The following is a 25,390-nucleotide window of genomic DNA, read 5'->3' as shown; positions in this document are numbered from 1 at the left end:
CTTAAGTGGAAGTAGAAGCTATGGAACTGATGGCTATCTTCAAGGAAGCAAGTGAGGGAAACTCAGCGCACCAGAGCGTGTGTTGGTGTTCATGGGGATTTCCACGAGTTCTTAGTTTATGGTTTTAACCTGCATCTGGGGGATCCTGCAAGGATTTTTATCCCAAGCAACCTGTGGGAATATCAGGCCACCAGAGAGAGATCTATCTGGTCCTGAGGTATCTAATGTCTCTTGCTGCCCTCAGATCAGAATACTTTAAAATCATTATGGCAGATAATTGCTGACATAATTATTGACTTGTGATGTGCCTACACAGTCCTAGGCATATGAATAAAGCAACTTCTTGATTCTCCCAGGAGCCCTATGAAACAGACATTATCATCTTCCCTGTTTTTCAGGCAAATCACAGGGCGGGGCTCGAAACCCAGCAGCCTAGCCTGGCTGCAGAATCAATGCTCTTCTTAAGCAGTGCGCTTGGCTGCCTCTTGGCCCACACTTTTGACTTCAGGAAGTTGATGCTACGGACGTCCTCCGATATTGTTAGGGACTTTGTTCTCGCGTCTGGTTAATGCCCCATCCCCTGTTAAATAAAGTCACCTTTTTTTTTTTTTTTAATCCCCTGTTTAATTTTTCCTCATACCTGAAAACTCAAATAGCCCTTACCTAATCTTCTCCGTGCCTCAGTTTCCAGTTTTGAATGGAGATCTCAAGCATATCCAGAGGTTGTTTTTGGTTCCCCGTGTCCATCCTTTTTTCTGCATCCATTTCTGGGGCTTTCGAGCTGTGTCCTGTTTCTGAGTGTCTCTTCTCTCCCCAGGTGTAAGTGTAACGGACACGCAAGCGAGTGTGTGAAGAATGAGCATAACAAGCTGGTGTGTGACTGCAAGCATAACACCTACGGGGTCGACTGTGAAAAGTGTCTCCCCTTCTTCAACGACCGGCCGTGGAGGAGGGCGACTGCCGAGAGTGCCAGCGAATGCTTGCGTGAGTGCCCCGTGGCGTCGGCGTCGGGCCGTTCAGTGATCTTGAGATCTCTCAGGGGCGGAGGAAGGAATGGGTGACTTGCATTTACGCCTCCTTGAAAGGAAAACAACGAAAGGCAGTGCTTCTTTCGTACTTTGAAAGCGTGGGACGTGGACGTCAGAGGAACATCACAGATGAGGGCGATTGGCTGTAAACATAAACCGTGCCGGTTGTGTGTTTCCTTCCTGAGCGCACACACCAGGATGGGAGCAGCATCCTCAACGCTGGGCACTGTGCTTAGATCCAGATACCGGGCCCCTGTGGTCAGCTCTAACATACGATTTCTCCAGTTCTTTTCTCTGTTGTCCTTTAAAATAGTCGTCTTCCGAGTAATGCTCAAGAGCTAAGGCCATTGATTAACATGTGTCGGTTACAGTGAGTTCTAGACTAAGACTGCCATTCAGAAGCTTATTTATAAAAAATTACTTTCCTCGGTGTCGCTGAAGAGCGCAGTGGGGAGAACTGTCTGATTCCCCTCGGGCAGAGGCGGAGGCTTTGGGAGGAAGAGTAGACACTAGAATTCCTAGGGAAGGGTGAACTGGAGAAGATAACACATTGTTTGTTCCTTCACAACATCTTTGTTTATTCTGAACAGATAGGGAAAGGAATCTCAGGAGAAAGGAACCATGAAATCATATAATTATGACTGGCCAAGGACTTAAGAAAATTTTAAAGCAGCTGTAATTTTCTCATGTCCTTATAAATGTCCCTTATCATATTCTCTTGGGAATAAATTGAATAAGAAAGCGGACCCTGTGAACTTGCAGGAATTGTTGGCAGAAGCCTTGAGAAAGAATTGGTATCTTATGACTAATTTTATTAGCTGCCCAGAGCAGATCTCCTTATTCATCTTTTCTTTCCCTCAACAAATCCCAGATTTGCAGATTAACTTTATAGCCTCCTCCAGCATTCCTAAACGATTGCTTGGGCTTCTTTAGTTATTTTACTGAACTGTCATATCCAGTGTTGGAAGCTACGTGATAAAGGCCGGCAAGAGAAAGAATGAAATATTCCTAAGGTGTGCCACCGAAGTAAATGTACACCTGTGTTTAGCAAGTATTCTGTTTAATGACGTGGGCATATTTAGAGTCTGTCCAGGAACATTATGAGGACAACAAAGACCCTGGATCGCCAGCTTACCTCGAGCAAATGAGCTGAATGCTGTAGGCAGAGGACTTTGATGAGGAGCTAAGCCACTTTGCTTGCTTCCTCGGTCCCTTTGGCCCTGTGACCCCTCAGAGAACAACATTTCTGGAGGTTGTGACAGTAGTCCAGTATTGTCCAGGGGCTCGAGCTACGGAAGAGGAAATGACAGCTGCCTTCCCTCTTACCAGCTGCTGAGGAGGGAGCCACAGCCTCTGCTTGAGCTGTGGGGTAGGCAGCGATTTTCAACCGGGGTGCCGCAAGAATTATCAGAACGTGCAGTACCTGACTGCTTCGTCAGGGCACTGACCTCTTTCCCTGAGGTTGTCAAATTACAAAATGGCACCAGCCAGCACAACAGCAGCCGCGCAGTGTGAATGAGTCAAAATTATACCTATGTTTTTTATCAGATTGGCAAAATATATATTTTTGGTGTTCCCTCAGCATGCAGTGTGACAGCTGTGGCCTCAGAATTTTAGTGATTAGTTTTATGTGTGCCATGAGATGAAGAAGATTGAAAACCCTTGGGTTAGGACAGTGGAGACCCGGGAATTGTTCTGGCTCATAGTCTGCAAGCACCAGACTGTTCCGGTGGGGCTGGCTGGGTAGATTGTGGGATCATCTAGGGAGGCTGGAGGGAAAAGAAACAGCTACTGAAGAAGGGGAAGGGAGCTATTAAAGTTACTTAACACAACTCTAATTTGGTGACAGTAATTCAAGTTTCTAAAAAATTTTCAAGTATAATATCATAAAAGAACTGATTGTAAATGAAGGAAGAAAATACGTATATTTAAATATTTTAAAACAACAACTTCCTGATCTTTCTGAAATCAAACTTTATTAAATAAAACTATTTTCTAAATAAAACTTTATTTTTATTTAGTGTGCATGATACTGTCTGTAGAATCAAAGATACTTTGGGCAGAATCAATAATTCTGATTAAATCATCTGCATATAAATACAGTGGATTTCTGTGACTATAGATACTTGTTCTTAAACTATGGTTGTGCCCTGAAGGCGGTGGTATCATTAGTTACTTAACAGATGGCGCAGTTCGTGCTGAGGCTCCCCAGTGGATGGATGGCTCCACTGGATCCAGATTTCGCTTTAATTCTGCTTCCGTCTGCAGAAGCACTAATTATAACCCCTTGGTCTTAGGTTAGCCCAGCCTGGATATGCAGATAACCTGGCACCTTGGAAGTTCATATCTTAATGTATTTGAATCATCTAAGACCTGAAACGTTAAGGCGCCTTGAAGCCTGCGTTTACATTGACATGTTCTTGGAGTTGGGATTAGGATGAAGAATAAAGATTCAGAAAAAGTGTAATTTGACTTGGCTTTTATTTGTATATGCACAAAGACCTGGAGATCCCTTCCTAAGAAAAGGAATTCCTTGTCTTTTATGATGGTGCTGTTTTTGATCAGGATGAACCTTTTCTGTATAAACTCTTTATTGACAAACTAGTTTTCTTTTTCTTAATGAGCAATGCATCTGGCAGTCATTCTTATTTTAACACTATCTGTCCCAGAGATGTGGGAAATTGTGGTTTGTTTGTTTGTTTAGTCTTGTAAAAATGCTGTTCATAAGGAACATGGATCTCACTTAAGTTGTGTGTTTGGCCGACAGCCTGTGACTGCAATGGCCGATCACGAGAGTGTTACTTTGACCCTGAACTATACCGTTCCACCAGCCACGGTGGCCACTGCACCAACTGCCAGGATAACACGGACGGCGCCCACTGCGAGAGGTGCCGGGAGAACTTCTTCCGCCTCGGGAACACGGAGCCCTGCTCTCCGTGCCACTGTAGTCCTGTGGGTAAGTGCCAGGCAGTGTCTGCTTCAGCCTGATGGGTTTCAAGACCAAAAAAAAAGAAAAAAAGTAAGCATTTCCTGTAGCCTCAGAAAATGAAGCTGTTTCCTAGGCACGTGCACAGGTTCGGTATGAAAATGCGGACATTACTGTAACATGTAAATTATAACATGTCAATGGTTCAGGATCTGTCTGTCCCCCCACCGCCACTCTCTTTAACCACATTGGACTTTCCAATGATTTTCGGGTGTGTGTAAAACTGGATGTGGCCTGAGCAATGATTTCGTAAATAATTAGCAACAGGATCCTAGGGAGCATTTGAACTCCACGGTGAAAGGTTAGCTGCTGCGTGAGTTCTTCCTTGTTGATGATTTTGTTTAGTCTGAAATCCTTCGAGAGCTTGAGCTGTTTCATGTTAGTATATGTCCACAGAGGTGGTGTACCCTCAGTCCATTCTGTCCTTGCAGGAGTTTGACCTTTGTGTTTGTTGTGCGTGCCGGTGTACACTTAAGTTCTCGGCATGACCCTGAGGGAACCAGTGCTTTCTCACAGAGGAGGGACGGGCCTCGTGTCCAGTGTACCGCTGGGAACAGAGTGACCTGTTAGTGTTTTCAACATTGATGTCCAGGGGGTGTGTCTGGAAAGGTAACATGTAATGGCTTACAGGGGTCTGATTTTGAGAGAATTCCGATTTAAGATTTCACCTTTTTCCTCCGTAACCATCTAGAGATTGCGTATTGGTTTTCGGGCATTGTTCTAAGTTACCAATTTTCTTTTCTTTTTTTTTCTTTTTTTGACATGTAATATTGCAGACGCACCCGGTGGTTGACATGCTTTTTACATTTTAGGGTCCCTCAGCACGCAGTGTGACAGCTATGGCCGATGTAGCTGCAAGCCGGGAGTGATGGGCGACAAGTGTGACCGTTGCCAGCCTGGGTTCCATTCTCTCACGGAGGCAGGGTGCAGGTGAGACCTTTCAACACCAACACAAGGGGCACAACCTCAATGGAGCTGATTCCTAATGATAGACCTGCGGCTTATCTGTAGCCTTATAAACATTTCCCCCAAAATAATTGTCCGCGAGATTCAAGACTTGTGGCTGTAATGATGACCCAGGATTGGTGTGCACAGAGATTAAGCAGAGTTTTACATATTAAATGTAATGGATATCCTTGATTGAAACGAGATCCAAGTATAAAAGTGACATCAGTTAGGTATTATTACTGTTATTAACATGTAAACCAACAGGTTGACTTTAAGAGTGGAATTTCTTTGCTCCTGTCTCTTCTCTCATCGTTTTATTCATTTTCCACCCGACAGGCCATGCGCGTGTAATCCTGCCGGCAGCACGGATGAATGTAACGTCGAGACAGGGCGATGTGTTTGCAAAGACAACGTTGAAGGCTTCAACTGTGAGAGGTAGCTCATGCCTTCTCCAGCTGGATTGTGTTGTCTCTGTTATCGTATTTCAGGCACTCAAAAAATGCCTGATTGTACCTTCATCTTTTTCAGATGCAAACCTGGATTTTTTAATCTGGAATCATCTAATCCCCGAGGCTGCACACCCTGCTTCTGCTACGGGCATTCTTCTGTCTGCACGAACGCCGTCGGCTACAGTGTTTACTCTGTAACCTCGACCTTTCAGACTGGTAACTTAGACCTTTTCTTCTGTCCCCAAAATGTGCAACTAGACGTACACTATTTTTTAAAAATCAGTAACTCTTGGAGGATTTTTTTTTGATGGTAGCAACACTTCATGTTTTTTAATGAACATGATTTTTTATTTGGCTTTCTTGCTTGGGGGTTTTTTGTTTTTATCATCATACATAGTTTCTCTTTGAAGATAGTAATTTAAAAAACTTTTTATTTTTCAATTACAGTTGACATGCAATATAACATTAGTTTTAGGTGTACAGCATAGTGATTAGAAATTCATATAACTTACGAAGTGATTGCCTCGATTAATCTAGTACCCCTCTGACACCGTACATAGCCATTACAATATTCTTGACTATATTCCCGATGCCATACTTTATGAAAACATACATGAGTTTAGAAGTCACCATAGTTAAATGTTACATAAAATAAAGCAAAAATGTAACTTCAGAGGTATAGCATATCTAGGCACTGTTGTAGGATTCATTTATTCATTGCTGTGTTTCCCTATACTTTCTTTTAAAGATTTTTAAAAATAGATATTTTTATTGATTTCAGAGAGGAAGAGAGAGGGAGAGAGAGATAGAAACATCAATGGTGTGAGAGAATTATTGATCGGCTACCTCCTACACGCCCCCTACTGGGGATGGAGCCCACAACCTAAGCATGTGCCCTTGACTGGAGTCGAACCAGGGACCCTTTGGTCCGCAGGCCAACTCTCCATCCACTGAGCCAAACCGGCTAGGGCTCTCCCTAGACTTTTTATCTGTGTTTGTGGTCCATAAAGGTGAATTCAGGGTGTTTACAATGTCACAGCACTTGAGTTTTTGTCCTCTGCTTGCAGATGAGGATGGGTGGCATGCAGAGCAGAGGGACGGCTCTGAATCATCCCTGGAGTGGTCCTCTGAAAGGCAAGACATCGCCGTCATCTCAGACAGCTACTTTCCTAGGTACTTCATTGCTCCTGGTAAGTGGGGCCAGAAAGTGGCCTGGCTGGGGTGTGCTCCTCTATAGTCTCATTCTCACATCCTTGCCCCATGTGTCTGTGTTCCAGCCAAGTTCTTGGGCAAGCAGGTGATGAGCTATGGTCAGAACCTCTCCTTCTCCTTTCGAGTGGACAGGCGAGACACTCGCCTCTCTGCAGAAGACGTGGTGCTCGAGGGAGCGGGCCTGAGAGTGTCTGTGCCCTTGATCGCGCAGGGCAATTCCTATCCCAGTGAGAGCACCGTGAAGTACGTCTTCAGGTAAGGTCCTCTTCGTTGTAAAGTGTGACTTGGCCAGAAGTGGTTTCTTGATCTGAGCTTCTCCAGGCTTCAAGGTGAATGTTGAAGAGAAACTTTGGGGTGTAAGGGGCCTTTGTTAAAGGGAGCCTTCTCTGTGTTCTCTGTACCCTTGTCACCTGCACTGTCAAACCAGCAGACCGATTTCTGACTTGGTCACATTGGCGGAGCTTTGCATTGTTGGCGGCCTAAATGAAGAAGAAATGCTTTCTCAGCCCCCAGAATTGTCCTCACAGAAGCTAATGGGGCCCCTTCTTTCTCTCCAGGCTCCACGAAGCAACGGATTACCCTTGGAGGCCTACTCTTACCCCTTTCGAATTTCAAAAGCTCCTTAACAACTTAACTTCTATCAAGATCCGTGGGACATACAGTGAGAGAAGTAAGTTATGATATAATGTAGAAGAGCTGTTCAACATGATTAGGATCCTTAATATGCAAAAGGGTATCTCTAAAGTCCTAATACTATAAAGCTTATCCTAAAGAAGTGGTATAAACTATATACATGAGTTATGTGTAAAAAAAAAAAAGAAAAAGTATTTTTAATCACTTTTAAGAACCTGGAGAAAATTTACTAAAATTAGTAAATACTATTGTCTTATAATGGATAAGCCTATTCCGATTACATTACATATAAATAGATTCTTCCAAAATTTCTAAATATAATTTTACTGGCTCATCTGACTTACTAACCTCAATTTCTTTTTATTTATTGTTCTGTAATTCTCAAGTCTTTTATCTGTTGGCTTAATTATAGAAAATTAAAAATTACTGAATGAACGTTTGTTATAATTTGAGATAAAGCTGTTTTAAGTATGCCTTTCAAATTTTTTTCCTATAGGAATTTTTTGCATTGTTTTCAAAAATTCATTTTTATTGTTGAAAGTATTACAGATGTCCCTTTTAACAAAGACCTCTTTCTGTAGGAAGGTAGAACTGGCGCAGGGGAGTCAGTGGTGAGGTGGCACTGAGAGTGGCATCAGCAGCTTGGGTGTGTGGATTTTTATTATCGAGGCATACTTGGCATGCACCATTGTATTAGTTTCAGGTGCATGACATAATGATTTGATATTTGTTCATATTGTGAAATGACTGCCACAATGAGTACAGTTCATGTCCGTCACCACACATAGTTACAGAATTTTTTTCTCCCCTGGTGATGGCAACTTTTAACATTTACTCTCTTAGCAACTTTCAAATATGCAATACAATATTATCAGCAGTAGCTGCCACACTGCATTACATCCCCATGATTTATTTTATTTTATAACTGGAACTTCGTAAACCACCAATCTCTGTTCTCTGTAGCTATGAGGTAAGTGTTTTGGTTTCTTTTTGTTTTGTTTCTTTCTCTTTTTGTTTTCTTTTTAAAGATTTCGAGTGTAAGGGAGATCATGCAGTGTTCGCTTTCTGTCTGACTTATTTCACTTAGCACAATGCCCTCAACAACTTGGATGTGACTTCCATGATATCCAGATGAAAATATCTTATAAGCGGTAGTTAGAAACATGGATCAGGGGCTTAGGAAAAAATTTGGACTGGAGATCTAGAACTGAAAGGTTGTCAATGCATGGGTAGTAATTTTAAACTTGGAAACTTGAAAAAAAAGAAAAAGAGCATGCAATTCGGGAAACAATTATTTAAGGACCATGCCCTGAGCCTCAAAAGAGAAAAAAAATTTGAGGAGGAGAAACAATTAACAAGTTTAAGAAGTTAACACCATTGGATTTTGGGTTGGGTGACTAAGGAGTCATTGATGAGGTGGAGGGGTGTGTGTGTGTGTGTGTGTGTGTGTGTGTGTGTGTGTGTGTGTGTTTAAGAAGTGTTGAAACTGAAATTAGAGTGCAGTGTCCCAATAGTAATTTGAAGGTCAAGAAGTTAAAGTAAAGGTTATTCTTTTAAGAAGTTTGGCTATAAGGGAAGGAAAAGAGATGGATTATATGTAATTTGGGAGTGGGGACCAGATGGGAGGAGGAGTACTTTTAGCATGGGAGACTTAAGAGTGTTTAGAGTTGGAAGCACATTAGCCAGTGGAAAAGTATCTCATGATCTAATTGTTGAAAAACCCCATAAACATATTGAAAGTTAACTAAGTTCAAGTCAATAACAGAAGAGATATCCCTCAGCCTCAGGTTGTCAATTTTTAAGAATTATATAAGCAGCCAGTGATATTTCATAACATGGGGAAATACACTTGAAAGATAGACTGCCAGAGACAGGAGTGGGATGGAAATTAAAGGGAAACTTGATGACATCATCAGGGCCAGCCTCTTCCATGGGATGCTCCAGCTGAGACCATCACAGGCACTGTGGGGTTGGACGAACCATTGGTCTAAGTCAGTGTAAGGCTTCCTCTTTTTTTTTCTTCTGGAAAGGGGAAAGCATTGTGATATATGGCATAATGCCTTTGGAATCTTTGCATACATGTTGAAGTAGCCCTGAGTATTAGAACTTGTGTGTTTATTTTTGCCGTTTTGTGCAGGGTATAAAAAAATATAATGGAGTGGTACTTGTTGACAGGTGCTTTCCCTGCTGTCTTGTCTTTGAACTCTACAATCAGTACCTGCGTTTGTCACAGGAGAATAAAAACACTGCTTGCTGACTGCAGGCCTAAAATCTTCTTGTCCTCCATAGTCTTGCTTTTCTCTCTTCTTGGATTATGGTCCAGTGCTTTTCATTTTTTATATTGGTGACTGGGAGAACTGTAAAAGCCACCAGTCTCAGTGTGTGTTTAAAAATAAGTTTGCTGTATCCCCGACACAGCACCGGCTACCACATGATTATTCTAAATGCTATTGTCCACTTATCTTCTCCAGTAAATGAATTAAACGGATGGTTGCTTTTCTCTGGGAGCTTGGCTTTGGTTACCTTTTAATGTTATTGACCTCTCTTGAGCTTTTGCAAAATGGAAGCCAGTTCAGTGATTCTCTTTCCCACACCCCACACAGGTGCTGGATATTTGGATGATGTCACCTTGGCTACTGCTCGTCCTGGGCCAGGGGTCCCTGCAACTTGGGTGGAGACCTGCACCTGTCCTGTGGGATACGGAGGGCAGTTTTGTGAGATCTGCATCTCGGGCTACAGAAGAGAAACCCCGAGTCTCGGGCCATATAGTCCATGTGTGCTTTGTACCTGCAATGGACACAGTGAGACCTGTGACCCTGAGACAGGTGAGCAGATGCTCTTTGGGGGCTGCTCGACCTAAGTTCCCCTTAGCAGATGGGTAGGAAATCCTCACTGTCTCCTTTGTCTGTTTCTCACACCCGCTCTCCAAATAGGTGTTTGTAACTGCAGAGACAACACAGCCGGCCCCAACTGTGAGAAGTGCAGTGATGGGTACTATGGAGATCCAACCGCGGGCACCTCCTCTGATTGCCAGCCCTGCCCATGTCCTGGGGGCTCAAGTTGTGCTGTTGTCCCTACAACACAGGAGGTTGTGTGCACCAACTGTCCTACCGGTACCACTGGTGAGTCTGCTTCTCTCCCCCTGCTCACAGTGTCCGTCCTTTAGAAACTCTGTAAGAAGAAGGGCTTTGGAAGTGTCTGGATTATTTTTGTCCGGCTCAATGATTACAGTTTTCCTAGTAGACAACATTTTGTAGGAAACAGATTGATTATAGACTTATAAAATGCGTATCAGATACTTACAATAGCTAACATATTCATGGCCTGGTACTTTCCTGCCTCATTAATCCTCAGAACCCTATGAGGTAGGTTCTGCTATCATCCCATGTTCCAGCTAAGGAAACTGAGGCACAGAGACACTAGGTTACATGACCAAGCCTGCAGGCTCGTCATTGGAGGAGCTAGAACTTCAGCCCAGGTGTTCTGGCTCCAAAGATGATGATTTCTATAGTGTACTCCCCCACATAAGATGAAAACCAAAACAACTTGGTTTTAAGTTTATGGGGCCATTATCCAGGGCTTCTTGAGATAAAGTGGTAATTAAAACAATTGTTTTATATCCATTCTCCAAATTGTTCTTTCAGAGTATCAGAGCCCATCACATTTATTGGGAAAACATTTTTTATAGCTTTGGATAGGCCAGTATTCCCATTCTCTGAGTTTCTTTCTTTCTGATGAAAACATAAAACTAGGTCTTTCCTAGCTACTCAAGGAACTGCCCACCCAGGCTGGCTGCCCAAGGAGACCGAGGCTCACTGGCGATCGTTTCTTTTCTCACATTGACTTCGGCCTCCACGTAACAGAGAGGTTCTGGCCAGGACTCCATTACAAGCCTTGGACTCCATTACAAGCCTTTTGTTCCAAAGACATTGCTACAGAGCATAAAAATAAGTGAGAGACCAGAACACTGAGCTAATCATCTGTATCTCTTGTGTTTCATCAAAACATTCTTTAATCATTGGGAAGCATCCAAACACCCCATCTCCCTCCCTGCTCCACTGACCCCTCCCCGAGCACCAGGGCATTGCAACACAGAGACGCGATCATTTGCGTAAGATAGTTGGGAAAATAAGGAGTGGAAATTAGCGTAGAACTTTATATTTTTGACTCTTTCCTGCTTTTTAAAAAAATCAGTGACCCAACAGAGTCTCACGCAGACAGACTTCCCATCCTCATTCCCCATCACCCACTCCCGCGCTCTGCTCCAGTCCTCCTGGGCTTCTCCTCGTCGCTCAGATGTGCCGGACTCTTTGGCCGGTGTCTGCTGTTCTCCTTTAGAGTGCTCACCCCACCCTCTCCTACCCAAACCTCCCTTTCCCTGGCCAACGCCTGTCTCATCTGGGAGGTGGGGTTGAAACAGCACTTTCCCAGGAAGGCTTTCCAATGGACCCTCCCTGCCCTCCTACCCCAGGTGCTTAGTGCCTTTTACTCTGTGGCCATAGAATCTAGCAAGTATCCCATGTATAGTATCTACTCTTAGATGTACTTAATATAACGTTTGATGGTAGAGCCCCTGACTCATTTTGTTGTTTCACTGGGTAGATGGCAATTGCAAAAACGAAACACTTAAACATAGTAGAGTTGTCCTCATGTCTATACTAAAGGATACCAATGGTGGATTAAGACAGTTTGGGATGCTTTAATGGAGAAATGGAGTATAAAGTAAGAGATCTTGGGAAATGTTATAAACATGTTGGCCTCTAGTCAGGTGTTTCTCGCACAAAGCTTGGGAAGTATATTTGTCTCATTAGTTACCACCTGGCCTGAAGGGCATGCTCTATAGCAGTTCCTGAGGATGTTCATTAGGGTGTAGCTGTCACTGAAAAATAGCGTAGCCCCTGGAAAAATGCTCTCACTCTATTCCTTTATCCTTCTTTACTTTTTCCCCCCATAGCATTCTTTAATCATTTGATATTTTCATGTTTATTCATTTGTTTATTGTCTGTCTTCCCCTCTACTCCTCCACCCCCAGTGTAAGCTCCATGAAAGCAGGGACCTTTATCTATTTTATTCACGTTTATATCCCTAACACTCAGAATATAGCATTCAAAATGTGTGTTTGTTGAATGAATGCAAATAATTATTGAATAAATGGAGATTGCAGATACAAGGTAAGATGCAATTCATTTAGGACACTTAAATATAAATAACTCTTGATAATCACTGAGATCCTAACGTGGTTTGCATTCACATTTAATTTTTAAAACAATCTTTTGAGATAGATTAATAATCATAGTCTTTTTTCAACCAGTTTTTGAGTGCATGGCATTGGGAATATAAAATGATTAATGGATGGTCCCTACTCTTCAGGGGCTAAAAGTATGAAGGGAAGCAGAGATAATTTTAATAGAGTATGGTTAGCTCAGACGGAGGGATGCACACATGTGGTAAAGGAGAAGAAAGAAGGACACCTCTCCCATTGCTGGGAGGGATGATAAGGAAAACTAAGGCTAAAGAAGGCATATAACCTGCCGAACACCGTGTAAATAGTACAGCCAGGATTTGAACCTGCATCCTAGACTCTAAGACAAAATGGGTAGGCCGTAACCGGTTTGGCTCAGTGGATAGAGCGTCGGCCTGCGGACTGAAAGGTCCCAGGTTCGATTCCGGTCAAGGGCATGTGCCTTGGTTGCGGGCACATCCCCAGTGGGAGATGTGCAGGAGGCAGCTGATCGATGTTTCTCTCTCATCGATGTTTCTAGCTCTCTATCTCTCTCCCTTCCTCTCTGTAAGAAATCAATAAACTATATTAAAAAAAATTAAGACAAAGGGTAGATGAACTGTAGCTGCTAGAGGGATTTTGGAGTGAGAGCTTTCCATGGGCTACCATGTAGTTCAGTTTTAGGTTTTCCACCAGATTTTTTAAGTTAAGTTTTATTTAAAACAGGTTGCAAAACATTTTAAATGTGGATCCCATCTAGAATAGCTAAATTATCTAATAAAAAAGCAGAACTGACATGCTGTCTTCAAGCTCATCTGGACAAGGATTTCAGGTGAAGGTCTGGCAACTATGTGTATCAGAGACCAGAAGGCCCCCAGCTACCTCTCCTCTCAGCATCCTGTTTCTTCCCCTCCTGCCCGAGCCCAGCCACATTTTCTGTTCTGTTCGCCTTGTCGGTGGTCTCCGTTAGCCACCTGCACTGGCCAGTCCTCCTCTGGCCGGGGATCAGCAACTCTGGACACTGTTGACTGTTCACTTTGCTCCAAACCTTTTCTCCTCTTGCCTTTTTGGACACTTCCCTCTCCTCGGTTCCCTCCTACCTCTTTTCTCCTAGATCTCGTTTGATCACTTCTGATTCTCAGCCTGGGGCTTTCTTGTCAATTTTATAGTCTTCCCCTCAGGCGAGTAGACCCCGTCTTTAGGATTCAAAGCCTCTCTGTTACAGCTGCAAAATCTGTATCTTCAGCCCTGACCTTGCTGCCCTGAGCATCGGCTACCTATTTACCATCTCCACGTGGGTGGTGGCTGAAAGCCCTCCATATGCTCCTCCTCCTCCATTCTTCATCTGTCTCTACTCTCACGGGCCCTACATGCACCACATCGAATGGCAGCCTCCCTGGTGAATATGGAGTATTTGTTCTGAGGCCCTTTCTCTGTAGGATCCTCATGGTTTGGTGACCTTAATCATAGTTCTCAGCTACTGGCAGCCTTCTCCAAACAGCTCTTTCTAGTAAAGTTAGAAATTATATTAGGTTCCGGTAACTACTCCCTCCATCCACTCCTGAAGACCAGGTTATGGAGCCCATCAACCCCATGGTTACTGTCCCAGGTGCTACACTCTCCTGTGGTTTCCCTATACTCTGCCCATACCTGGGTAGATGGTATCTTTACTAAATTCTCTTCAGGTCTTGCTAATTTGAATCTGCTGATTCTTTTCTTCTGTGGTCTTGGTTCAGATGGCTAAAGGAATCTCAAATTTAAGCAAATCCACGCTAAATCTTTGATTTCTTCTTCTTCCTATATCAACCCTGTTCCCTCCCCAATCTTGGTCATCTCAGTAAAAATACTACCTCCCACCTCGTTGCTCAGGCTAAAATCCTAGGCATATTCTTGATTCCCAGACGCAGTCAGCCAGCAAGTGTTACTGGTTCTACCTAAATCTAACCATGTTTCACTTCTTCTGCCGCCACCACCCTGGTCCACATCACTGTCATCTCTCCCTACTTCACAGAGTCATGAGTTTAGTGTGGTAGGAAGAGCCCTGAATTGTAGCTCCGTCTCTCTCACTACCTATCAGCTGTTTGGTTGTGGGCAAGTAATTTAACCTCTCTCTCTGATCCCTTAGCTATGATAGAAGTGGGTGGCAAATGATCTCCAGATTCCCTTCTAAGATGCTCAGTTTCTGTGCTAGTTGATGCTGCTCAAAGATTAGCCTTTTGTTTTTTTAAGAGAATGATCCTACTCACCCTGTTGTATAGGAGGTTTATGGTATCAAGAGTCACTTTTCATTTCTCTTAATATCATCAACAAAGCAAACATATGAATGTGCCAGCCCTTGGGAATGGAGAGGTTAATAAACCCTGAGCCCGGCTCACCTACAAAGCACCTTCAGTGTATGATTTCAGGTAATCCTCAGGACAGTTGAGCTGAAGTAGGCAAACCAGGTGCCACACTCTGGTGAGGAACTGGGGAGGTGCCCACGGTCACAGTGCCAGGACCGCAGCCCAGGTCCTCTGCTCTCCTAGGCCGGTGCCACGTCCACTGCACCATGTTGCCTCCCAATCAGTGGTTACACTCGGCTGTTTGTCACCAGGGTAATTTGTAAGCAGACTCTTCATAACCAGTAGCACCGGAAACACCTAAGGCCTTTCTTTCTTAACATCCGATTGTGTCGTGCACAGGTAAGAGATGTGAGCTCTGCGATGATGGCTACTTTGGAGACCCTCAGGGGACACACGGCCCCGTGAGGCTTTGCCGGCTGTGCCAGTGCAACGCCAACATCGATCCCAACGCCGTTGGAAATTGCAATCGCCTGACGGGAGAATGCCTGAAGTGCATCTACAACACCGCCGGCTTCTACTGTGACCGGTGCAAAGACGGCTTTTTTGGAAATCCTCTGGCTCCCAATCCGGCAGACAAATGCAAAGGTGATCAGCCATCGGCCAGATGCTGTCCCAAATTGTATTCATTTTGAGAGCTCGCTGTGTGGTCGGTCTCTTTAAATATTTATAGTTGTTTGGTCTGAAGCTGCACCGCTCAATAGAAATAGCTACACATCACTTATGTAACTTACATTTTTCTAGTAGAGACATCCAAATAAAGAGACACAGGTGAAATTAATTTTAGTAATACAGTTTATGTAACCTAATATAGCTAACATATGTTATCATTTCGACAAGTAACCAGTAATAATACACTATGGAGATGTATGTTTTTCCCCCACACCAAGTCTTCGGAATCCAGTGTGTATTCCACATTTCCAGCATCTCAGTTCAGAGCAGCTATATTTCAAGTGCTCGACGGCCACAGGTGGCCGGTGGCTCCTGCACTGGACAACACACATCTAAAGAGTCTATTTGTAAAGTTTGCATTTTTGTGTTTCTCTTGGGTGAGTTGACTCTTTTGCCGTCTCTTTCTCTTCCCGCCTTAGCCTGCGATTGCAACCCCTACGGGACCTCGCGGCAGCAGAGTGGCTGCAGCCCCGTGACCGGCCAGTGCGACTGTCTGCCCCACGTCACCGGCCGGGACTGTGGAGCTTGCGAACCTGGATTCTACAACCTGCACAGCGGGCAGGGCTGCCAGAGGTGAGGCGTCAGGGGCCTTTGGTAGAAGTGATCTTCGCTCTTTTCATCGGAAGAGATGAATGTTCACGAGTTGTCGTGGGCTTGACTTTGTTCAGGAGTTACTCGAGAGCCTGATGCAGGAGGCAGTACTGGAGAGCTGTAATGAAGCTAATGGGGGAAAGGCGAGATGCCGTGGCCCTGGCTGGGGCAGCCTCACCTGAGCAGCATTTTAAAAATACACAAATGGCAAGGTCCTTTCAGAGATGTTTAGACTCAGACCTGCAGAGTGGCAGTTGGGGAATTCTTGTTTTCAAAACTCCTGGTCGGAGCCTAGGAGGCGCCAGGTCGGAGAGCCACAGGCGGTGGGTTTAGTGGTGGAATAACAGTGGTTGTGTGCTGGCTTAGGAAATGAGGTTCCAAATAGAACTCCTGAAAATTACCTGAACCTCAGGGGCTCAGTAGTCCTCAACATTCTGTTTTCTGTTACAAATTATATCAGTTTTATGCTGAAAGGGGGAAAAAGAAGTTTGCTTCAAGTCTGTTCTGTGTGTTGTTGTTTTTTCACCTGAGAAATGTCCTGTATTCATTTCAGGTGTGACTGCCATGCTTTGGGTTCCACCAACGGACAGTGTGACATCCGCACTGGCCAGTGTGAGTGCCAGCCGGGCATCACCGGTCAGCACTGCGAGCGCTGTGAGGTCAACCACTTTGGCTTTGGACCCGAAGGCTGCAAACGTAAGGGGCGTTGATGGCATAGAACTCTCAGTCTCCCCTAATCCTAGCTGGGACCGTACGTCCAGAAAGAACTCCGACAGCCCCCGTCTCCCCGACAGCTCACAGCCAGGGCCGTCCCTAAATCATCATCGATGCTTTATTCCGTGAATATTATCCTTTTCTCAAACTCTGGGGGTTGAGAGCCTCTCTGGTTTCTTTGCAGCCACCTTCTTTATGTCTTCTTTTATCGTGTTCCTGATTCTTCCTTCTGCCGGTCTTCTATTTTTCCAAAGAAAAGTCTCCCTGTGATTACCGAGTGTCCCACTGTGCCCAGTAAAACATGTCATTGATCACATTCTTAGTGCAGATGATGAAACGGAGAGGGAGTCTGCTCAGAACATGTTTGTTGACTTGCTGGCTGCAGTTGCTTCCCACCCTTGGGGCGCTCTTGGTGCAGTTACATGTAAACAGCTGCTGCTCCTTGGCATAAACACTTGCCTGGAATTAGGCCTCAGAACAGTGTGGGTTTTGCTTGCCGAATTCCTTCATTTCTCCTGTGGAACGTAGCATAAGTCATTGACTTTCTGCTCAGAGAACAAAGTGAGTAAACAGACCAGCAAATAATATAATATAAGCATTAGCGTTTGGGTTTTCTAGCTCCTTAGTGAGAGAAATATTAAACAGCGGGGAGATGACTTCTCCAAGTGCACGGAAAGGGCCCTGATCAGTTGAATAGACTAATTTCTGTAATTACTAAATGACATGAAACGTGTCGCCCTCCAAAGGATGTACATTTTACTTTAAAATTTATTGTTGGCACAAAAATGTCTGTATTCTCAACTAAGCAGACTTTACCATTTAAATCCTACGTCAGCCTGTTTTAAAAAAAAAAAAAGTCTACTTGTCATGATACTACAATCAGTTTATTGGTAGCCCGTGTTCAGAGAAAATGCACTCTTCCTTCTTTTCCTTATTCTGTCCTGTTTTTGCCTTTATTCTGCAGCCTGTGACTGCCACCCTGAGGGGTCTCTTTCACTCCAGTGCAAAGACGATGGTCGCTGTGAATGCAGAGAAGGCTTTGTGGGAAATCGCTGTGACCAATGTGAAGAGAACTATTTCTACAATCGGTCTTGGCCTGGCTGCCAGGAATGTCCAGCATGTTACCGGCTGGTGAAGGATAAGGTGAGCTGCCAACAGCGCACTCATTCATTCATTCATTCATTCATTCACAGTGCAGATGTTGAATGGCCTATCCCTGTGCATTGAGCTCTAGAGAAAAAATGGTGGACAAGGTAGACACAGTGCCTGCTCTCAAAGACTCAGGCTCCCGTTGGGAGATAAATTATTAACCTTAAGTAAAGAAATCTTAACTGAGATAAGTGCCCAAAAGAATTGGGGCCAAAAAACAAAACAAAACAAAAAAAAACTGGGGGAGCTACTTTATCCAAGGCCTCTCGAAGGAAACTCACTTCAGGTGAGATCTTAAGGATACCAAGGAGCAAGCAAGTGGAGGGTAGGCTGATCCAGGCAGAGGGAACACGGGTACCAAAGCCTCAACACTGGGAGGTGCCTGGAACCCGCTGAATGAAGAGGGAGAAGTTTGTGATCAGACTGGAGAGGTAGGTAGATTCAGTTGATGTTGCACGTGTTGACCAGGGTAAGGAATTTAGATTCTATACCAGATCAAATAGGAATGTACCGAAGAGTTTTAAGCTAGGAAAGCCGACTCATCTTCTAAGACCGCTCTGACTGCTACGTGAAGAAGGATGGCAAAGGGGAAGCCTAGATTGAACTGGATAAACGTATGTTTGTGGGGTAGGTCAGTAGAGTGGGCAAGCATGGGGAAAGAAAAGGGTCGGGATGGATGTTGGATATTTTGCTTAAGGTAGCTGGAGGCATTATTTATTGAGATGACTCAGAACAGATTTAAGAGGAAAAACTTGAGAGTATAATTTTGGATGTTAAGTTGAGATGCCTATTGGAGAGCCAAGTGGAGATATCAGAAAGGTAATCTGAAGGGCAAGGGAGAGGCGGAGCTGGAGAATCCTCAGCCCATAGTGTTTAAAGTCAAAGGAGTGAAGTACAGCCTAGGAATAGAGTCGATAACATTGTACTATATGGTGCCAAGTGGGTACTGGAAATATCGGGGGACTGTACACCTGAAACTAATACAAGATAATATTGAGTGTAAACTGTAAGTGAAAAATAAAACTTGTGTTTATTAATTAAATACAAATAAAAAGTCAATGGAATGGGCATGTGTGGAGTGCCTGGACCTACTTGTTATAGAGTGCCCTCTGAGTTGTATTCCTGCAGGAAGTACAGTTGAGTTCTTCTGGAATACCTGTATGTCCTACCTTTTCCTCTTCTCCCTTCATTATATTTAGGTTGCTGATCATCGGGTGAAACTTCAGGAATTAGAGACTCTGATGGCAAACCTTGGCACTGGGGGTGAGGTGGTGCCGGATCAAGCCTTCGAGGATCGACTGAAGGAAGCAGAGAGAGAGGTGATGGACCTCCTTCGTGAGGCTCAGGATGTCAAAGGTATGCAGGACCCAACAGGGGGTAACTTCCATGAGGCAAGCCAGTCTCAATTCAAGGTGAATCTGTATGGTTTTATAAAATTCTTTCTCTATTTTTAAACTACTTGTAGTCTTACAAGAACCTGTCAACTTAATGGTTTAAGTACACATAAAAAATTCTCCAAACACATCAAGAAGGATTAGACGTTAAAATTCTGTTTTATAATTTTTTTTCATTACAAAGTGTTCTAAATAGTTTCTTTAAAAAGCATTAAAGGTGTGCATTATTTTAAGTAGAAAATTGTAGCATTGATTTTCTATCATCCTAGTGACTAAGAGTTTATGTTAGGCACAGCTTTATTATTTTCTTAGAAAGGATTCTTGTGAGGAAAAGTTATGGGCGTCAGGCGTTGACTAAACAGATACTGAATGTGTAACACTTAGTATTTACAAAAGCAAAGATTGGAAATTAGTGTCTACTTAGGAAATTTTCTGTTTAATTAGCAAGCACTTGTGCTAGTATATATAAAAGTATGTATTTTACATATTATGTGCATCTTTAATATCATTCCCAATTTGGTAGACCAGTTCTATGTACATCATCTGATGAGACTGGTGACAGGCAGAAAAGGGGTTGACTTAAGATTAAGAAAACAGTTGAATAGATACTTTATTGACTTTACAAGAAACAGTTTTTGAAACTTTGAAAGTAAAAGATGTAAAAAAAAAAGATGTTATTTAAAATAATTTACTTGCTTTTTAAGTCACTTTAGATGTTTACTTCTTACTCTGAATTAGCTCTTTCCTACATTTGGACCAGTTCTTTTCTACACGTGTTGAGTGCCTGTAGTATCCCAAGCATTGTGCTCAACAACAATAATGAAAAGATGAGTAAGGTGCTCACCATCCGGCTGAGGTCACTCTGCTTTGGGGCTCTCCATCTCTGAGATGCCGGTTCATAGGCACTCACAGTAAATGCGCGTCAACATTATCCCACTTGGGACCGCAATGGTGGACTTCCCTGTTGGGTGTATGAATTTGTTTCCACGTGGCGTTAGAGAAGTCTTAGAGTTCAGGTCAACAAAATCTTAACAGATTGCTTATTCCTTGTTGTCACTATCTCTAATACCTAGAATTTTGACTCGATAAAAATTATTGGTGTAGAGAAGGAAGTAATTGGATGCATCTGCTTTTGGCTGGGTCAATTGTATACGAGAATCCAGAATCTGTTCTGTGAGGTAAATGTTTAAGAAAAAGAAAACGAGATGTCAAGAGCTTATGTCCACGTGAGGTGTTTTTTGGTTGTTTTGGTTGTAACATTTTAAGTCGTGGCCGCACGCTGAGACGGGGGATATAGTGATGAGTGAGAAAGAGGACCTCAGAGTCAGTGGGACAGACAGACACTGTGACGAATGTCACTGGGCACAGGACTGGCTCTGCCTGTGGGGAAACTCGTCAGAAAGCTGCTGTGTTTGGACGAGTAAGGATCACGAGTGCCTCGGATCCCATGTGAGGTGACCTGTCCCCCCGACCCGTCCAGTAATCCATGCACCTTCTTCCGCAATGCCATTGCAGATGTGGACCAGAATTTGATGGATCGCCTCCAGAGAGTGAATAACTCCTTATCCAGCCAAATTAGCCGTTTACAGAATATCCGGAATACCGTTGAAGAGACTGGAAACTTGGCTGAGCAAGCACGTGCCCGGGTGGAAAGCACAGAGCAGTTGATTGAAATTGCGTCCAAGGAACTTGAGAAAGCAAAGGCTGCTGTTGCCAACGTGGTGAGTGGTTGTGCTGCTCTGAGGTGGGGGTGGGGGCATCCCTTGGTAATTTGGAGCAGGTCTGCTACAGTCGGTGGAGTGTTCACTCCTTCAGCTAACGTGACTCCTGCGTCTTTATATTTGTCTCTAAACATGGAGCAAGGAAGCCACGTTGCTCATAGTAGTCATGAAACAGTTACCAGGAACTGGATCAGAACCAAAGCTACATCTGGGTCCTTTCTCTAGCTTTGTTCTTTTTTACGGCTGCAGGCAATCGTCATTTCTTTTATCCTTTCCTGAAATTAGAAGTAATTACTACAATCAAGGAGGCTGCTATTGAAGATCTCTGAAATTAGGAAGAGACATTCTTTTTGCTAAATGACACTAATAACAATTTAGTTTTGCCTGGCCAGTATGGCTCAGTGGTTGAGCATGGACCCGTGAACCAGGAGGTCATGGTTCAATTCCTGGTCAAGGGCACATGCCCAGGTTGCTGGCTCTATCCCCAGTAGGCAGGTGTGCAGGAGGCAGCTGATCAAATGATTCTCTCTCATTGATGTTTCTCTCTCTCTCTCTCTCTCTCTCTCTCTCTCTCTCTCTCTCTCTCTCTCTCTCTTCCTCTCCTTTCCTCTCTCAGAAATCCATGAAAACACATTTTTTAAAAATTTAGTTTTGACACTTGCTTTATTAAAATTAAATAATTCAGTCCTTTTAAGTCAGTGCTTTGTTTATTTCTTCTTCAGTCAATCGCTCAGCCAGAGTCCACTGGGGACCCGAACAACATGACCCTTTTGGCGGAAGAGGCGCGGAGGCTTGCGGAACGGTAATGGCCAGACCCCTGTTCCGTGGTGAAGTTGTGGCTTTTCTTGTGGTGTGGGCGTGTGCCCGCATCCTGCACCCGCAAGCTCTTTCCACATCACCCTCCCTCGCAACTTTGGCTCTCTTTTCTGGAATGTTATCGCCTGCATGTAATCTTTTCTTCCTTTCCTTTGAAATTAGAATATTTACTTTGGATATTAGAGTATGATGGCTTGAAGGGAAATTATGTTTGCACATCTGAAAAAAATAACATTTTTAGATGTTTAATTTCAAAAGCTTAAAGTTAATAGATTATTAAGAAGCGCAGCAGAATTTAGTTATTTTTAACAAAAATGATTAATTTTCAAGCTTCAGGAAAAACCATTTACTAAGCCATAGTACATTTGAAAATCAGCCAAAGAAAACAGACCATTTCATTCCTGAATTTTTTTTTTAAATTAAGTGTAATGTAATTTCTTAAGAAGACTTTAAATTGTAGAGGGCATCAAGTTAAAAAAAATTTTTTTAAATAAAATTGCTGGAATGTATGCTCAGTAGGGCAGGCATTTTTGTGTTTTATATACTGCTGAAGTCCCCAATGCCTAAAACAATGTGTGGCATACAGTAAGCACTCAATAAATGTTTGTTGAATGCATTGCAGAACAGCTGTCGACCTCATGGCGGCTTAAGTAAGCCTGAGGTTGGAATTTTATCCTCAGTGTCCAGAGCAGTTACATTGGCATTTTGCTGAAACATGTGCTCTCTTTCTGTTACTTGTGAATGTGAATGTGTGAGCTGTGTCCTTTAGTTCATAGAGCATTCCTGGTCTCATAGCTGGATTTTCTGATTAAAAGAAGACAGCTGAAAACAGTATGGAAAGCTCCCAAGAACATCAGGTCTTGGAGATCAGTTAATTCCAGTGTACTTCATACATGAATTTTGAAGGAAAGTTTATCATACCAAAATGAATGGCTACATACTGCAGTGGGACATTGCAGTACAATACGAAGTTTTAGAGCTGAAGAAAAATACCTTAGCGGTTACCCATCTAAAATGCATTTATTTGGCTGGGGAGCCTGTTGATGTGTTCCTTGCCATTTGGTGTTGAGTTGCTTTTCTTGGCCAGTAATGGGGTTGCATGTACGAAATCTGAATAGTCAAAGCTATTTCAAGACTGTGTAGCAAATGAACCAAAGTAGGTCTGGCATTAGTGTTTATGAGTAGATACAGGCGTTCTTGCTAGCAGACATGGTTTTATATATAAATCACTCTTAAGTAATTGTAGGTAAGTTTTTGAAGAAATATAAATATTTGTTCCTATACATTTTATATCATTAATTTTCTTGGAAAATGTCATTTTCTCAGATTACAGAATGCTACTTGTAAACTCAGGCCCACTAAAATGATTATAAATTTCCAAATGTATAAGACTTTCTAATATTTGTGGATGCATATATACATTATTATGTGCAATAAGGTAAGCATTCCCTAATTTCCACTGCTTTCCCCATCAGATGACTCTGTTTCATGGTTTGTTTTTTCTTCTGTTATACAGCCATAAACAAGAAGCTGATGACATTGTCCGGGTGGCCCAGACAGCCAATGACACATCAACTGAGGCATATAATCTGCTTTTGAGGACACTGGCAGGAGAAAATCAAACAGCATTTGAGATTGAAGAGCTTAATAGGAAGTGAGTGAAATCTAAAAGTGGCTTATAGCCATTCAGGTGTTCTTGTAAGTAACACCAGTTCAACGAAAAATTAGATGCTGGCGGATTCAGGGTATGCGTTCATGCACTAAGGTTTCTTTTGCTTATCCTGCTTTTCACCTGGTCCCATAATTAGAGCTGGGGATGTAGAGCCATGGAGATATTATTTGGTCCGATTACTGTAACTGCAGAAAATGATAAGACTAGCCATGATACTTAAAACTCTGCAGAAATGAAAACAGAAGAGGAAAAGAATCATAACAGAGAGAAAATACACTTGAGTTATAAGTATTTAAAAAGTGTCGCTATGAGAAAGTATAAGGTAAACCAAATGCTATGTATAGAATTGATGAGATGAAATGTAAACTTCAGCTGTGTTGGTATTAAACAATAGCAGTTTAAGGCGGCATTTTCTTTGAGATTTTGGAAATACCCTCATAGTGATTTAAACGGAAATGAATCCGCTTAATATTAAGATGCCAAAAGCATCTGAGTTTTTCACGAAATCCCATCTCTTGTCCCTTAGGTATGAGCAAGCGAAGAACATCTCCCAGGATCTAGAGAAGCAAGCGGCCCGAGTGCATGAGGAGGCCAAAAGGGCCGGTGAGAAAGCTGTGGAGATCTATGCCAGCGTGTCCCAGCTGTCACCTGTGGACTCAGGAGCCCTGGAGGTATGGGATTGACAACCTGTATGCACAGGGCTTTGGTTGTCACTGTGTCACAAACTCACCTCCCCCTCCCCCTCACCTCCTCCCTACACACACAGAGTCAGGGTAAGAGCTATTCTGACCAGCCCACAACTGTACACCCACGGACTCACCGCTAAGGCGAGTTCTCTTTTAGATACATAGTAGAACTGATTGAGGTAAAGAATCCTGTGATTATAAACATTAAATAGCAAAGACTACTTTAGTGATATGAATAGCCACTCCCAAGTCTTTAATATAAGTCTAAATTATAACATGTTTGGATTAATTAAAGCAGTATACACCTAGGCCAGTGATGGCGAACCTATGACACGCGTGTCAGAGGTGACACGCGAACTCATTTTTTTGGTTGATTTTTCTTTGTTAAATGGCATTTAAATATATAAAATAAATATCAAGAATATAAGTCTTTGTTTTACTATGGTTGCAGATATCAAAAAATTTCTATATGTGACATGGCACCAGAGTTAAGTTAGGGTTTTTCAAAATGCTGACACGCTGAACTCAAAAGGTTCGCCATCACTGACCTAGACCGTCATTCCCAGGCACTGCCTGGTTGAGAACGAGAAAGAAATAGAATGGTTTAAATGAAGAAATTACATCAAGATGCTCAAGGTCAGGTAAAATATTTTGGAATTGGTAGTAGTATTTTATTTCATCTGTACTCTAATCATAAATCCTCATTCCAGGCTCTGGATAAATTATATATATATATATATGTTAAAACTTAAAATTTATTATAAATTACACTTCTTACATCCACAGCATTGACTTTGTTTTTACCATAAAGGTTTAGGTCTTTTCAGACATGAGTATACTGTATATGTACACATCTGTGAAATTTGAGAATAGGCAAAACTAATCGATGATACTAAAAATCAGACTGGTGGCAGCTGCATTTTTGGAAAGATGGGTGTGGAATTGACTGGAAAGAGATACAGGGAATTTCCTGGGGTGGAAATATTCTGTATCCTGATTGGGGTGTTATAGGTAAATATATTTATCTAGATTCATCAAACTAAGCATTGTGCATTTCACCACGTGTAAAGTATACCTCGATTTTAAAATAAGGTCCATATCTTGACCTATGCTGTTCTTTTAAGAATACCTATTAAGTATAATAGAGTAGCTAAGCCTG

The 25,390-nt window shown here is 42.9% G+C and overlaps 1 protein-coding gene across 1 annotated transcript in view; it reads left to right on the top strand.

The window, feature by feature from the left end:
- Window positions 1-25,390, top strand: part of LAMC1 (laminin subunit gamma 1) — a 105,742-nt gene that overhangs the window by 69,594 nt on the left and 10,758 nt on the right. The window contains exons 4-22 of the mRNA XM_036342250.1: window positions 818-984; window positions 3,796-3,984; window positions 4,827-4,944; window positions 5,299-5,397; window positions 5,491-5,627; window positions 6,479-6,601; window positions 6,689-6,878; window positions 7,181-7,293; window positions 9,860-10,081; window positions 10,190-10,378; window positions 15,159-15,404; window positions 15,908-16,061; window positions 16,633-16,775; window positions 17,758-17,936; window positions 19,142-19,298; window positions 20,852-21,057; window positions 21,780-21,859; window positions 23,390-23,527; window positions 24,072-24,216. Of these exons, the coding sequence (XP_036198143.1) occupies window positions 818-984; window positions 3,796-3,984; window positions 4,827-4,944; window positions 5,299-5,397; window positions 5,491-5,627; window positions 6,479-6,601; window positions 6,689-6,878; window positions 7,181-7,293; window positions 9,860-10,081; window positions 10,190-10,378; window positions 15,159-15,404; window positions 15,908-16,061; window positions 16,633-16,775; window positions 17,758-17,936; window positions 19,142-19,298; window positions 20,852-21,057; window positions 21,780-21,859; window positions 23,390-23,527; window positions 24,072-24,216 (2,995 nt within the window). The remainder of the gene's footprint in view (window positions 1-817; window positions 985-3,795; window positions 3,985-4,826; window positions 4,945-5,298; window positions 5,398-5,490; window positions 5,628-6,478; window positions 6,602-6,688; window positions 6,879-7,180; window positions 7,294-9,859; window positions 10,082-10,189; window positions 10,379-15,158; window positions 15,405-15,907; window positions 16,062-16,632; window positions 16,776-17,757; window positions 17,937-19,141; window positions 19,299-20,851; window positions 21,058-21,779; window positions 21,860-23,389; window positions 23,528-24,071; window positions 24,217-25,390) is intronic.

The sequence above is a fragment of the Myotis myotis genome, unplaced genomic scaffold (assembly GCF_014108235.1).
Source record: "Myotis myotis isolate mMyoMyo1 unplaced genomic scaffold, mMyoMyo1.p scaffold_m19_p_18, whole genome shotgun sequence".
NCBI lineage: Eukaryota > Metazoa > Chordata > Mammalia > Chiroptera > Vespertilionidae > Myotis > Myotis myotis.
The sequence above is the reverse complement of the archived record's forward strand: the minus strand, read 5'-3'. Positions and strand labels throughout refer to the sequence as shown.